The sequence below is a fragment of the Giraffa tippelskirchi genome, chromosome 11, assembly GCF_054371585.1.
Source record: "Giraffa tippelskirchi isolate mGirTip1 chromosome 11, T2T-mGirTip1v1.2.pri, whole genome shotgun sequence".
Lineage (NCBI taxonomy): Eukaryota > Metazoa > Chordata > Mammalia > Artiodactyla > Giraffidae > Giraffa > Giraffa tippelskirchi.
Window position 1 is genome coordinate 106,587,331 of NC_137285.1, and position 13,445 is coordinate 106,600,775.

General features: G+C 43.2%; 1 protein-coding gene and 1 long non-coding RNA gene across 2 annotated transcripts in view; one reads left to right on the forward strand and one right to left on the reverse strand.

The window, feature by feature from the left end:
* The window catches only part of TECTA (tectorin alpha), an 81,851-nt gene that overhangs the window by 64,753 nt on the left and 3,653 nt on the right, over positions 1–13,445 (forward strand). Inside the window, 6 exon segments of the mRNA XM_081541620.1 lie at positions 1,115–1,419; positions 4,400–4,510; positions 5,732–5,934; positions 7,095–7,258; positions 8,183–8,431; positions 13,237–13,399. Of these exon segments, the coding sequence (XP_081397746.1) occupies positions 1,115–1,419; positions 4,400–4,510; positions 5,732–5,934; positions 7,095–7,258; positions 8,183–8,431; positions 13,237–13,399 (1,195 nt within the window).
* Positions 13,143–13,445, reverse strand: part of LOC145526283 (uncharacterized) — a 58,291-nt gene continuing 57,988 nt past the window's right edge. Inside the window, exon 4 of the long non-coding RNA XR_014068827.1 lies at positions 13,143–13,389. This is a non-coding gene — a long non-coding RNA (uncharacterized LOC145526283). The remainder of the gene's footprint in view (positions 13,390–13,445) is intronic.

The window sequence follows — 13,445 nt, forward strand, 5'->3', positions numbered from 1 at the left end:
TCTTTGACTTTTCTGCAGGTGTAAACTGAAAAATGTGCTATAAATTAGACCGTCCTGTGAATTGTGGGGCCCAGAGCTGGAAAGAACCTTGGGCACAATCTGGTCCAGTCTCTTCCTTTTCTAGGTGCAGCGGAGGCTAGAGTGGAATGATTTAGATGAGGGGGCACAGTAAGTGGCAAAGCCCGGATTAGATTTTAGAATTCCTAATGTGATGCTTTCTCTAAAATGTCACTTCTGGGAGCCACAGTTAGAAAAATGACTCCTTTGCACATTAAACTATTCTGGGGCTTCCAAAGATGAGCAAGATTCAGCTCCTCCTTAGGAATCATCATTCTGTTTGAGTTTCCTTTCCCTTCTTATTTTCCTTTTTTTCTTCTTTTATAAATGGTTTTAGCCTGACACCAATTTTGTTGTGAAGATTTTCCTTATGGTCTCTGGTAACTAAACTGAAAGTGGTTTAGAAGCTTCTGGATGTCCTTTCAAATCTTTTACTTTACTAACAGTTATTACTTTTATTTTTGATTAATTATAATGTAATTATCATTATTGTTATTGGTTATTAAATCAATATCTGTTAATAGTTATTGTATCAATCATATCAGTCAATTATATCAAAGGTTGTTGTTGTTTAGTCGCTAAACAACAGAGTTGATCATGTCCAACTCTTTGTGACCCCATAGACTGTAGCCCTCCAGGCTCCTCTGTCCATGGGATTTTCCAGGAGGCAAGGATACTGGAGTGGGTTGCCATTTCCTTCCCTAGGGAATCTTCCCAACCCAGGGGTCGAAGCTGCGTATCTTGCATTGGCAGGCAGGTTTTTGTTTTTTTTTTAACCACTGAGCCACCAGGGAAGCCCACATCAAAGGTTAATGGTTATTATATCAATATCTACCCTTGTCTGACACTTTGGCTACTATCATTTTATTTTACCCTCGCTCATCCCAGTGGTGTAACAGTAGAAATTACCTTGACTTTCGAACCCTAGCCTGGGTTAGGATTGGGATCAACACCCACACTCACTTCTGGGTTAGCTGAAGAGGTCACCACTGTGGTCTCCCCTCCCCCCTCCCCCCACCCCCACTGGCCATCTCAGATGCCTGGTGTTGGCTCCTAGTCTGACCACATCTTTCACCCCCAGCTGCAACGAGCTGCAGTTCTCACAGTACGCAGCCATGTGCGACAACGTGCACATCCAGAACATGCAGGGCGACGGCTACTGCCTGAAGCTCACGGACATGAAAGGCTTCTTCAGGCCCTGCTACGGGCTGCTTGACCCCCTCCCCTTCTACGAGTCCTGCTACCTGGACGGCTGCTACAACCACAAGAAGTTCCAGCTGTGTGGCTCCCTGGCCGCCTACGGGGAGTCCTGCCGCTCCTTCGGAATCCTCAGCACCGAGTGGATTGAGAAGGAGAATTGCTGTAAGAGAATTATTTTATTTCTGCAGACTCTTCTCTGAGTCAGAAAGCACAGCTTGGCCAGTGGCGTCACTTTGTCCAGGGCTAGCTGGCTGGTCTTCATCTCAACCTGTAGATCTGCTTTGGGGGTTGAAGGGTGGAGAGGTGTGGGCTGCAGGAGATTCTGTGAGGGGGCACTTTCAGTGGAGCTTGACTCCCCCCTAGGTCCAGTTATGGAATTCAGGATATCAACTGAGGAAGGTGGGGTTCTCTGGGTTGGAAGAGCACCAGTGTAATGACTTCTAAGATGGCAGGACAGAGCATGGGACTCCTAATTGGTTTCAGTGCCCCAAATTCATCTCTCCAAAGGCTCCTTTCACAAGAGTCAGAGCCCACATCACAAAGAGAAGGCACGTGGCAAATGGCAGATCAAGCTGGAATTGAGCTGGCTATATTTGCCTGGTTGCAAGGAAGCTGTGATTGGATTTATAAAGGGATTATACGTGTGCTATTGGTAAAATAAAGATCTATAGACTCTTGCATTTTTTTTCTGTAGTAAGAAAACTATTTTGATGTCCATTATCCATTATTCTCTTTGTTTGTTTTCTCACCATGTTAATCAGACAGATGGAGCAAGTAAGTGTGTGCCTAAATGCATATAAATTTGTCATATCCGTATATGTGTGTCCATGTACATAAATGGTCACTCTGTCCCATGAATGCAGTGTGACACAGCATCTGTCAGATTGTGTGTTTGTCCCTCGAGGCAAAACACCAACCCCGTGTGCATACAGGTACTGCCGTGAAAACTGGCCCTGTTCCTTTCAAGACGGAGTGTTCTCATCAGTAAACCTGCACACCACGCCTGACAAGAGTAGGAATACACGATTCAGAACCTAAAAACAATGTCATTAATTAAAATATGCACTCAGTGATTTCAGAAACTCTTAAGCAAATGGAGTAGTTTCTGTTGGCAGTCAATAGAAATGTTTTGTTTGATAACTTTAATATTTTACCCTCTTCTGTTAATAAGCGATACTGCAAAGAGCCTAAACTGTTTTGAACTTAAGAAACTGTCTGGAATTTTTTTTTTTTAATATCAGTTTTTGTTTTTAACCTCAAAACTTACCTCTGTATTGGGCATGTTGTATTTGCCAAGTAGTGAATGGCCCACCCTGTTTGTAAGTGAGGTTTTTGCCTTCTTGGGAGCTGTAACCTCCGCACTTTTTTGCCCTTAGTCTCCTGGGTGGTTTGCATATTGTGTTAATCAACCAGCACATTCGTTGGGTGGCTGCTGTGTGCTTAGCACTGTCTTAGGTGCTGAATGCACTAGGCAATACATGGGTCTTTAGAAAAAGAAGCTTTTAAGAAATAAGTATATTTGGTGGAGTATGACTTAGCCATTAAAAAGAAATAATGCCATTTGTAGCAACAAGGGTGGACCTAGAGAATGTCATGCTGAGTGAAGTAAGTCAGACAGAGGATGAGAAATATCCTATGGCATCCCTTATGTGTGGGATCTGAAAATAAATTATACAAATGAACTTATTTACAAAACGGGAAGAGCTTCACTGGTTTAGAGCACAAACTTATGGTTGCAGGGAGGAATTATGGGAGAAGGGATGGTTAGGGAATTTGGAATGGTCATGTACACACTGCTATATGTAAAATGGATAACCAACAAAGGGCTGCTGTATAGCCCAGGGGACTCTGCTCAATGTGATGTGGCAGCCTGGATGGAAGGGGAGCTTGAAGGAGAATGGATACATGTATATGTATGGCTGGGTCCCTTCACTGTTCACCTGAAACTATCACAACATTGTTAATTGGCTATTCCCCAATTCAAAATAAAAAGTTTAAACTGCAAAAATAGTAAGTAAGTGTATTTAACTGATGGTGAGGGCTCTACTTTAGTCGTCTTTCTAGGAATTAAGACAGACTGATGCGACTCCATTCCTGTCATCTCACCTGTTATAATAGTTATTTAGCAGAAGGTCAGGAGAAGCATCTGCAGTTATGGGACAGCTTGAGGGGTTTGTTTTGTTTTGTTTTTAAACTCTTGAAACTAACTTGGCTCATGCTGGAGTTGAATCATGGCTGTTTCTTTAACACTTACTGTTAGAAACCATGACAACGAGGAAGATTATTACACCTGGATAGGGAGAGAGAGTCTTTAAATAAAGAAATGAGTGTCTAAAAGAAAGTGTTTTCCATTAGTGGTTCTCAAACTGAGATGTTAATGAGCTTGCAGGTGGCCTATGGGCTCATCTGCTACAGAAATATTGTTTGTAATCTGTAGGTGATGACACTTCACATACGTTTGTATTTTACTTAGAGTTTTCCCTCTTTTGGCAAAAAAGTGCCATTAATCTCAGTCAATGCTGGTGAGTTGTGGGTAGATTTCCATTTGTCTGTTTTTACAAAATTAAGTAGAAACATGTGGACCATGAATCAAAAAGAAAGACTAAGAAGTCCTGGTTTAAGGGACCTCTCTGGGACCTTAAGTCTTCATTCTTGACAACTGCTTGTTGAGCATCTACTGTGAGGTGGCCAGGTCCTGGGAATATAGAGGTAAATGGTTTGGACTCTACAGCTTATAGAAATATAAAGATTTTGATGTACATGATGGTGGTACAGAGCAGTAAGTGCAGGAATCTCGGGATGTGCTGGCAGTTCAGCTTGTTTGTGTCTTCCATCCTCCTCACTTACCTTCACCTGTGTGTGACCTTGGGTACATTTCGCCTGTGATGCCAAGTTACAATACTTAGCTGGCAGAGATTGTAAGGGTTGGAAGAAATAATGCCATCAAAGCATGAAACACATAGCAAAGACCCAATTATTAGCTATCGTCATTACTTCCTGGAAGGCTGCCCTATCTAATTTGTATCTGCCATCTAACCATCACCAGGTCCATTGAAGTGGCAAGTTCAGAGTGTGACCACATGCTGCCGGGCATTGGTGTGAAAATCAAGTTGTGTGTGCTTATGTTTGTTTTCCTTTTTAGCAGGAGTGGTTGAAGATCCTTGTGTGGGGGTGGACTGTCCCAACCGAACCTGTGAACTGGAAAACGGAGGGGAGCTCTGTGGCTGCATTGAACCCCCTCCCTATGGAAACAGTGAGTGACACCGGCTGCCCCACCTCCAAGACAGACCCAATGGGAGACGCCTGGCAGCCTTGTAGGAAAGCTCCCGGGTGGGAGACCGCACGTCCCACACTGTGGGTTAGAAACACAAATAACAAAGTTTTCATGAGCATTTAAGCAGAACAAGAAAGGAACCTGACCTCTTCAAAGTAGGCTAATGTTCATTTCCTTGTATCTACATCCCTTTCTTCAATAAATGATAAACGTAAATTTGTACATTCATAGGATCAGTCAGCTCCATCTGAGGCCACGTTCAGCATCAGAGAGATCCAAATTGATCTTTTAGACTCACAGGGAGATAGGGTGGTTTGGCAAAAACATGAAACAATCAGGATGAGAGTGCCAGGTGCTTAAAGACGTGTTTAAAGCCAGCTTTATCTTCCCCGAGGCTTTTCACCAGGTCCCGAAGAAAACTGAAATGTTGAAGCAAACTGCAAGCAATTAGGACTCCAGATCCTGTTCTTAACCACAGCCCCTTTAAAGTAGCAATGACCTTGTCCCTGGCCCAGAGCATACGCGTTTTGTCAGCTTGAAGGGGAGCTGCTTTGCTTCCCAGCTCCATGCCCTTGGTTGAACCAGGGAACTCAGGAGGCATGTGCTACGTTTAGCATCATCAAATGAAAGCCTGGTTGACCAGAAGGCTCTGCAGGAGGGGCCCACATAAGCTGTTCAAAGGCTTCACCAACGCAGATAAAAGTGTTTCTCTCTGTCTCTTTAGTGCTTGTTAGCCTGTGTTTGTGTACTCATGGAAAATGTCCATTGGTGCATCCCATGACAAAAAACAAGAGCTCCTAGTGGTGGCCTGGGTACCAGCTGGGCTGTAAGGAAGCCTGCCCAGGGATGCCCTCACTTGAATCATGTTTTTTAGCCAGGCCACAGCAAGCCAGACACGGTATGGAGCTTACAAGGGTAGCTACTACCAGAGTGGGGCAGAAATCCTGGGTTTAAGAAGAAAAGACCAAAGATACTTTGTAAAGCATTTTCATCTTTTAAAAAAAGGCTCTAGCACTGCTCAGGTTATTGCTTTGAATGACTTCATATACTCATTGAGATTGATCAGAGCTTTGTTAGATATGCCAAAACCTCTGTGTGAAGATCATCAGCCTCTTCTGAAGAGGACAGGGTACCACGCCCACTCCCGCAGCAAGGGCAGCTCCCAGTGACTGGCCTTTCATAATACCTGTGTCCCCACAGACTCCCACGACATCATTGATGCAGAGGTGACCTGCAAGGCGGCTCAGATGGAAGTGTCCATATCTAAGTGCAAGCTCTTCCAGCTCGGCTTCGAGAGGGAGGGCGTGCGGGTCAATGACAGGCAGTGCACCGGCATTGAGGGCGAGGACTTTATCTCCTTTCAGATCAACAACACCAAAGGGAACTGTGGAAACATTGTGCAGGTGAGGAACAGGGGCCAGAAAGAGCACCCGGCCTTGGTGGTGACAGCTCTGGACGTTTGCACATTGATCGTCCTTAAGCCAACGTCAGGGGTCTAACTTAGAAACATGCTCCTTGGAAAACAGCAAAAGACACCCATCATTGAGTGCTAAGTGGTTGATTGAACTGAAAGCAAGATAAGTGATATACTTCCTTCCCTGCTTCGCCCTGTCTGCTGTCATCCTTTGCCCTGAATGTTGACACATGTTTTTATCTCTTTCGTGCTTTTATTGTTCTTCCAGGTAAAGACAGCTGGGTTCAGCTATTTCGAGGGGTAAGGGTGCCCCAGACATCATTTAACAGTTGGCTGCAGAAATATAGCAAGGTCACAACTTTTTGTCTTGGGCTATCCAATTTCTAGTTTAGCAAAGCATCTCACTTCTCTTCCTCCTGTGCCTTCCTGCCGTCTTTTTTTTTTTTAATTTTTTATTGCAAAATATTTGCTTACAATCTTGTGCTGGTTTCTGCCAGTCATCGACATGAATCAGTCACAGGTATACTATGTCCCCTCCCTCTTGAAACTCCCTCCCACCTTCCACTCCCTGCCCCTCCAGGTTGTCATAGAACACCGGGTTGAGCTCCCTGTGTCACACAGGAAATTCCCACTGGCTGTCTGTTTTACATATGGTAATATATATTTTGTTAACTGTGTTCATTAACATTTTTTAATCAGTGAGTGAAAGGAGCAAGATGGTAAAACATGCATGTATCCATTTTGGTACTTGTGGGCATGCCTGGTTCAAGATTTGACAGGGGGGCGGGATTTTGAATTAAGAATTGAAAGATGATATGTATATTACCTCGGGATGGCAATACTTCATGTTGTCCCCAGCTTGGGTTCCCATGGATAACTGGGGGCTGGTAGTACTTAGAATTCAGTGGTACATGAAATCACCCTTGGTGGACATTGAAAGTTATCACACTGAAGGGTGCTGTTGACATCCATTTAATACTTTTTTTTTTCCTTACTAAATGCTGAGACTAACTCCATCCTGATTTATACTGGCCTCTCGGTTATATATGGAATGAAGCCATTTCTCCACTTTCAGGCCCATGGATTTAAAATGCAAGCCACATACTCACACCCAGATTTAATGATTTCTGACCTTCCTTTGCTCTGCAGTCCAATGGCACTCACATCATGTATAAAAACACTATTTGGATCGAAAGTGCCAACAATACTGGGAACATCATCACCAGGGACAGGACAATCAGTGTGGAATTTTCATGTGCTTATGAGCTGGATATCAAGATCTCCTTGGACTCCGTTGTGAAGCCTATGCTAAGGTAGAGAATCTCACGGGCTGTGCACATCGCTCTGTCTTTTCCTTGTCAGTTAAGGTTAGCATAATCAAAATTGCTAGCATCTGTCTTTGAAGCACTAGGAAAGAATAATTCATGTTTTCTGAACTCAGATGTCTTACACCAGTGCTGTTCGATAGAACTTTCTGCAGGGATGGAAATGTCCCATATCTGTACTGTCCAATGCAGTAGCTGTATGTGGGCATTGAGCACTTGAAATGTGCCAGGGGAGAGGGACACTGAAGAATTGAATTTTTAGTTTAATTTTAATGGCCACATGTGGCCTATTAGACTTTACTTCTCTCCACCTGGCTTTCCCTCTGCATCTTCAGCTTGGAAAGTGGTGATTGGATAGATCACATTGTTTGGGGTTCCCTACTCATGACTGTGAGAACCAGAATATTTCCTGCCATGTCAGTAAACAAAGAATGTCACAGTCATCAGCGATTGCAGCCACCATGAATGGTGAGCTGATGAGACCTGAGGCAACTCAGGAAGGAAAGAATACCTGCCAGCTATCAGCCACCAGACTGTAGCCACTCCCTGAGGTGAGCCCTGAGAAAAAGAAGCTTAGGACGTGAAAACAGGATACTGGCCCCAGATAGCTGAGGTGCATATCCAAGGAATGATTTCAGTGAGCCCAGACTCTTGCATCTTCCCGTACATAGAAAAGCACTAAATTCCTTAACTTGGGATATCTGGTTTTCTTTAATTAACAATAATTTTTGGATGTTCAGATTACCTGCCCTTTGTTGCAAAACTTTTATATAACCTGGCCCCTCTCCTCCCATTCTTGGAGCAGTTCTGTCAGGGTCACTTGAAGACCTACAAATTCCCACCAGATAAAACGTAACTCTCAACTTTTAGGTTGTGAATATTTTTTTAAGTCCACAACTTTTTCCCTTGTAGTGTCATTAACCTGACGGTTCCAACTCAAGAAGGCAGCTTCACCACCAAGATGGCACTCTACAAAAATGCCTCTTACAAACATCCTTACCGCCAGGGTGAAGTTGTGCTGACAACTCGAGATGTGCTGTATGTTGGGGTCTTTGTGGTCGGAGCTGACTCCACACATCTCATTCTGACGCTGAACAAATGCTACGCCACCCCGTCCCGTGACAGCAACGACAAGCTCCGATACTTCATCATTGAAGGAGGGTGGGTAGCCTCTTCTCGAAGGACAGTCTCAGAGCCTTTAGTGTTAGATTTGTCTACATCTTTTTTAGGGAAGAGAATGGTAACTAACATTTGTTGACTACCTACAGGACCAGCATTTTGCACCCAAGAACTATCTTATCCTCATGACAATGTATGAAGTAAACATGATAGACTCCTTTTATAGACAAGAAGGCTGAGGCTTAGTGAGATCAAGCAATTCTTGAAGTCACACAACAATTTAGTAGTAGATCACCAGTTTTCTGTGGCATTAACTATAATATGCTCTATTCTCAATGTGATCAAACAGGGCATTCTGTCCTGCCTGCTTTGAATTTCAATCTGAGTTGAATGTGGATTATCTACAAATGAAAGGAGGTAATGAGAATTACTAAAGTTGGTGAATAATGCATCTATCAAAATTTAAAAGGAATTGGAATAATGGCCTGTAGGTGAGTTTTTCTACTCACTACTATGTGCCCAGCACCTAGTATATTTCCTGAAAATAGTGGTTATGCAACAGAATTATTGAATGAATGAATGGGTGAATGAAAAAGAAGAAAAGACTATGAACCAATCAACAATCATGATAATTATCTTTATTTTTTAAAAACACTTAGTGGTTTTGTCAAGCAACAATAATTTCTTAACAGGTTTATTGCATACATAATTTATGTGCAATAAAATGCATTTGCTCTGAGTGTAAAATTCAACAATTTTTGCTAAATTTACAGAGAAGTGCAACCATTACCATATCTAATTTTGGAACATTTCCATCACCCTAGTACATGAATTCTTAAAAGCAGATGACTATATTAATCAAAATTCTTTCTTTTATAAGTGGTAGAGACCATTTCAAACAAGTTTATGCAAAAACAAAGTACTTAACTTTTACAAAACCAAATCACATAAGTAGATGTGGCTTCAGGAATAATTGGGTTCAGGGGGCCAGTTGCTGTCAACAGTCCCTCCCTCCCTCTATCCTTTGTCTCTCTGTTTCTGTCATTGTCTCTGTCTTTCTCATTGACCTCATTAGACACCGGCATTTTTTCAGCATTGTAACCCCCAGGGATGAGCATTCCTTCTAATCCCAATTCAGGGAATCTCTGGGAAGGAGTATGATTAGCTTTTCTTGGGTAGATACCCTCTCCTTCGTTTGGAGAAGATGCAACATTAAAGTGCCTGGTTTTGGGGAGGACAGTTTTTTGACCCTCTTAGGGTTCCTGGCTGGGTCTGAAAATTATACAGACAAAGATTAAAAGGAGAAAAACTTACACGTTTATTTAATATAAATTTTACGTGACATGGGAGTCTTCATAAGGAAATGGAGACTCTAAGAAATCGTTTAAACTGAGTATCGTTTTGCCCCGTTTGACAAAGAGTGGACAATTGTGGATATGATAGGTCAGTCGTGTGTAGTGAACTGACAGTTGTGGATATGATAGGTCAGTCGTGTGTACTGAACTGAGGGAAATCTTAGCCAGACTCTTCAGACTCTTCTCAGAGCCCCCTTGACTTTGGAGATAAGAATGCTCCTCTCCTCTGGTGTACCTCTCACAGGAAAGTTTTATGGTCTCTTTCAGGGGAGAAGAGTGACCTTCCTGATTCTGTCATTTTTCTCAAACTCCTTCAGTTGATAATATTCAAGGTGCCGGATTTAGGAATAGTGTTTCTTGAACCCTATCTCAGGCCTGAGTCAGCATCCTTCCCTGGGGTGCTATGGATAGGGTATAATTAGCCTTCAAGTTGGGGAGGGAAGGAACAGTTCCCCCAAAGAAGTCTATGCTTCTAGGCAGACAAACAATAAACATCCACTATTTTGCAGATGAACAGGCTCAGAGCCTGAATACAGCTCACCCAAGGCTACCTAACCAGCAAGGGGCAGAGGAAGAAACCTTTCGGGTACCAAGATGCATCAACTCCCTACCTGGCCAGGTGTGGCTTGTGGCCTGGGTTGCTGAGGCGTCGAATGGGATTTTCAGCAAAGGCCTCATGAAGGCACTATCTTTCTGGGTTGATTTTTAGCCTCCCTGGAGGCAGAGGGAAGGGCTTGAGGATTACATGGTATCTTGCAGATACAGATGCTCAGGCTAATGTAACAGGTCTCTTTCTCCATGTGTTCCCTTGCCTCCCACCCTGTCGTGGGCCTCTCTCCCAAAGTAAAAAGGCTACGATTTGAGCCACTGTACAAACCCTGGTGGGTGGGCTCTAGCCGCCTTTGAAGGACACTGTGGCATTTAACATTTTTAAAATAGTATTTAATAGAGTTGACCCAGAGAGGGAGAGTAAGTGAGCACGTTCATAAATCTCAGCTTCCTCCAGGGTCTGGATGAAGGTCTTCAAATTAAACCACTGTTGGGTGAGAAGTAATTTCATCATGTGAGAGAATTTTAATTCATGAGTCCTTTTGACCTTTCTTGGAGGAATGTGGCTATTGTTTTGTTTTGTTTTTTTCCAGTGAGCTTATGGAAAAACTGATGCTTAGTGCGGAATGACTGAGCAGCAGAATGGTTCTGCATTGGCATTTGGGGGTGGGGGGTCAGCTGCTTCTCTCCAGCTACACAGGGGGCAGAGATGGCACCGACGTCTACCAGTGATGCAAAGGTCTGAGCACACTAAGGGTCACTTCTCTGTTCTCTTTGTATGCCCAGATGGAGGAAAGGGCACCATCCTTCCGATTGTGGACAAAGGATCCTAGTGTTCGGTTTGTTTGCCCCGTAAGGTGACATCCAGACAGCCTGTCCCTGCTTCCCGAGGCCCCTTCCTTCTCCTTCCTGTTTTTCTGACACTTAAATCTCAAATCATCTCTCTGGGAGCTGGGGGTCTAGTTAAGAGGGAAGGTTTTGGGACCTTCCTGGTGGTCCAGTGGCTAAGATTCCACATTCTCAGTGCAGGGGGCCTAGGTTCCATCCCTTGTCAGGGAACTAGATCTCACATCCTGGAACTAAAGATCCTGCATGCTGAGAGGAAGGTAGAAGATCCCACATGATGCAACTAAGACCTGATACAGCCAAATATTTTTTTAAAAAGAAGGAGGGAAGAGCTGCATGAAGGCCAGAGGGCTGAGAACACTGCAGAATCCTTGAACCAATTTAGATTATTCAGATGAGTCACAGTGACAAGGAAAAGTATGGCTAGTAAGTTTTTGTTTCAAAGCTTTTAGGAAACTATTGCCTTATAGACTGAAATACCAAATTGAACAGGTGTGGGGATCCTGAAGAATAACATCAATTTAAAATTTTCCTTATCACTAAACTATTGAATTCTGTGGGCCAGGGGAAGAAAACATAAGGAGAAGAGCCACCCTTTTTATCTTGATTAGATCTTTTTTAAAGAGCTTCTTGGCTGCGATGGGCCAGCCTTGGCCATGGCAGCACAATTCATTCATTCACTCACTTATTATTCCCAGAGTTTTTGGGGGTCTAAAAATTAAGTATAATTTTAACACCACACTTCAAAGAAAACGGTTCTGAGAGTTAATACTGTATGTAATGTTCCAAAAGTAAAATACAATTTATATATAATTGTGTGTACACACACACACACACACATACACAGAAATGTTCTCTTGGAGTTAAAATATGTGTCATAGCTTTTATTTGTCAGGCAAATATTTGTATGAGTTTGACTATACAGCATCTAAATATTCTTTTTTATTTAAAAATTTTATTTATTTTTTACCGTAGGTCCTTGTTGGTTATGTACTTTAAATATAGCAGTGTGTACATGTCAACCCCAAACTCCCAGTCTCTCCCTTCCTCCCACCCTACCCACCTGGTAACCATAAGTTCTTTTTTTAAGTCTGTGAGTCAACTTCCATTTTGTAAATAAATTCATTTGTATCATTTTTTTTTAGATTCTTAATCATTGTTTTTAGATTCCTCATATAAGCGATATCATATGATATTTTTCTTTCTTTGACTGGTAATCTCCAGGTCCACCCATTTGCTGCAAACGGCATTATTTCATTCTTTTTAATATCTGAGTAATATTCCATTGTATATATGTACCACCTCTTCTTTTGAAATACTTACTGCATGCCCATCAGTGTGTTGGAGACACAGTGACGATTACACCTTGGTTCATGTTCCCCAGGGGCTCAGCAGGGTGTTGTTGGCAAATTCAGGCAAGGCCACTTGTTCCTGCCTGGTCAGGGCGTATTTATACTGGAGGGGGAACCACAGATGGGCATTGGAGAAAGAGCAGGGTTAGTTAGACGTGCAGAGAGGCTTCCAGGTGGGGAAACAGTATGTGAAAAGACCCTGGGGCATAAGAGACTGCAGTCCATTTGGGGAACGCCAGTGAGTGGAGGCAGATACCTTCATCCCTTGCCTATTGACTCAGCACCGCAAAGAGGGGAGGAGGGTGGTCCCTTCAGCTCGTCTGTCTTCTCTAGCTCCCACGTGTTTTCACTCGTAGGGAGACTTCCTAATAGAGCTTGGAAAAGGGGCCCCTCCCCAAATTGCTAATTAACTGAAGAAAGTACAGAAGACGTAGGGACTCATCTTGTGTTTAACTGATATCCATAAAACACAGCATTCTGAAGGAGAGGGATGAGAAACTGACGTGTAGGGGAATTAAGTACAGGCCCTCCGGTCGTTTTGTCTTTAGTTGCAGTTAAGAAGCTAATTTGAGGCGCTATTTGATGCTTTTCCAACAAACTGTGAAACTGTAAGGGAGTCCTAACAAATGACAAGCCCACACACTCCAGAGGTCACTTTCAAACACAAAGGCATTTTTACCGTTAGTGATGGTTTTGTGGTGAGACATGGACGTGTGAAGCAGAGAGCCCCTTTCTTTCTGAACAGGTGTCAGAACATTAAAGACAACACCATTGGCATCGAGGAGAATGGCGTCTCCCTCACCTGTCGCTTCCATGTCACGGTCTTTAAGTTCATTGGGGATTATGATGAAGTCCACCTCCACTGTGCAGTGTCCCTCTGCGATTCAGAAAAGTACTCCTGTAAAATAGTAAGTGAGAGTGTGGAAATGCAACGCGCATCTTTCTTTCTCACAG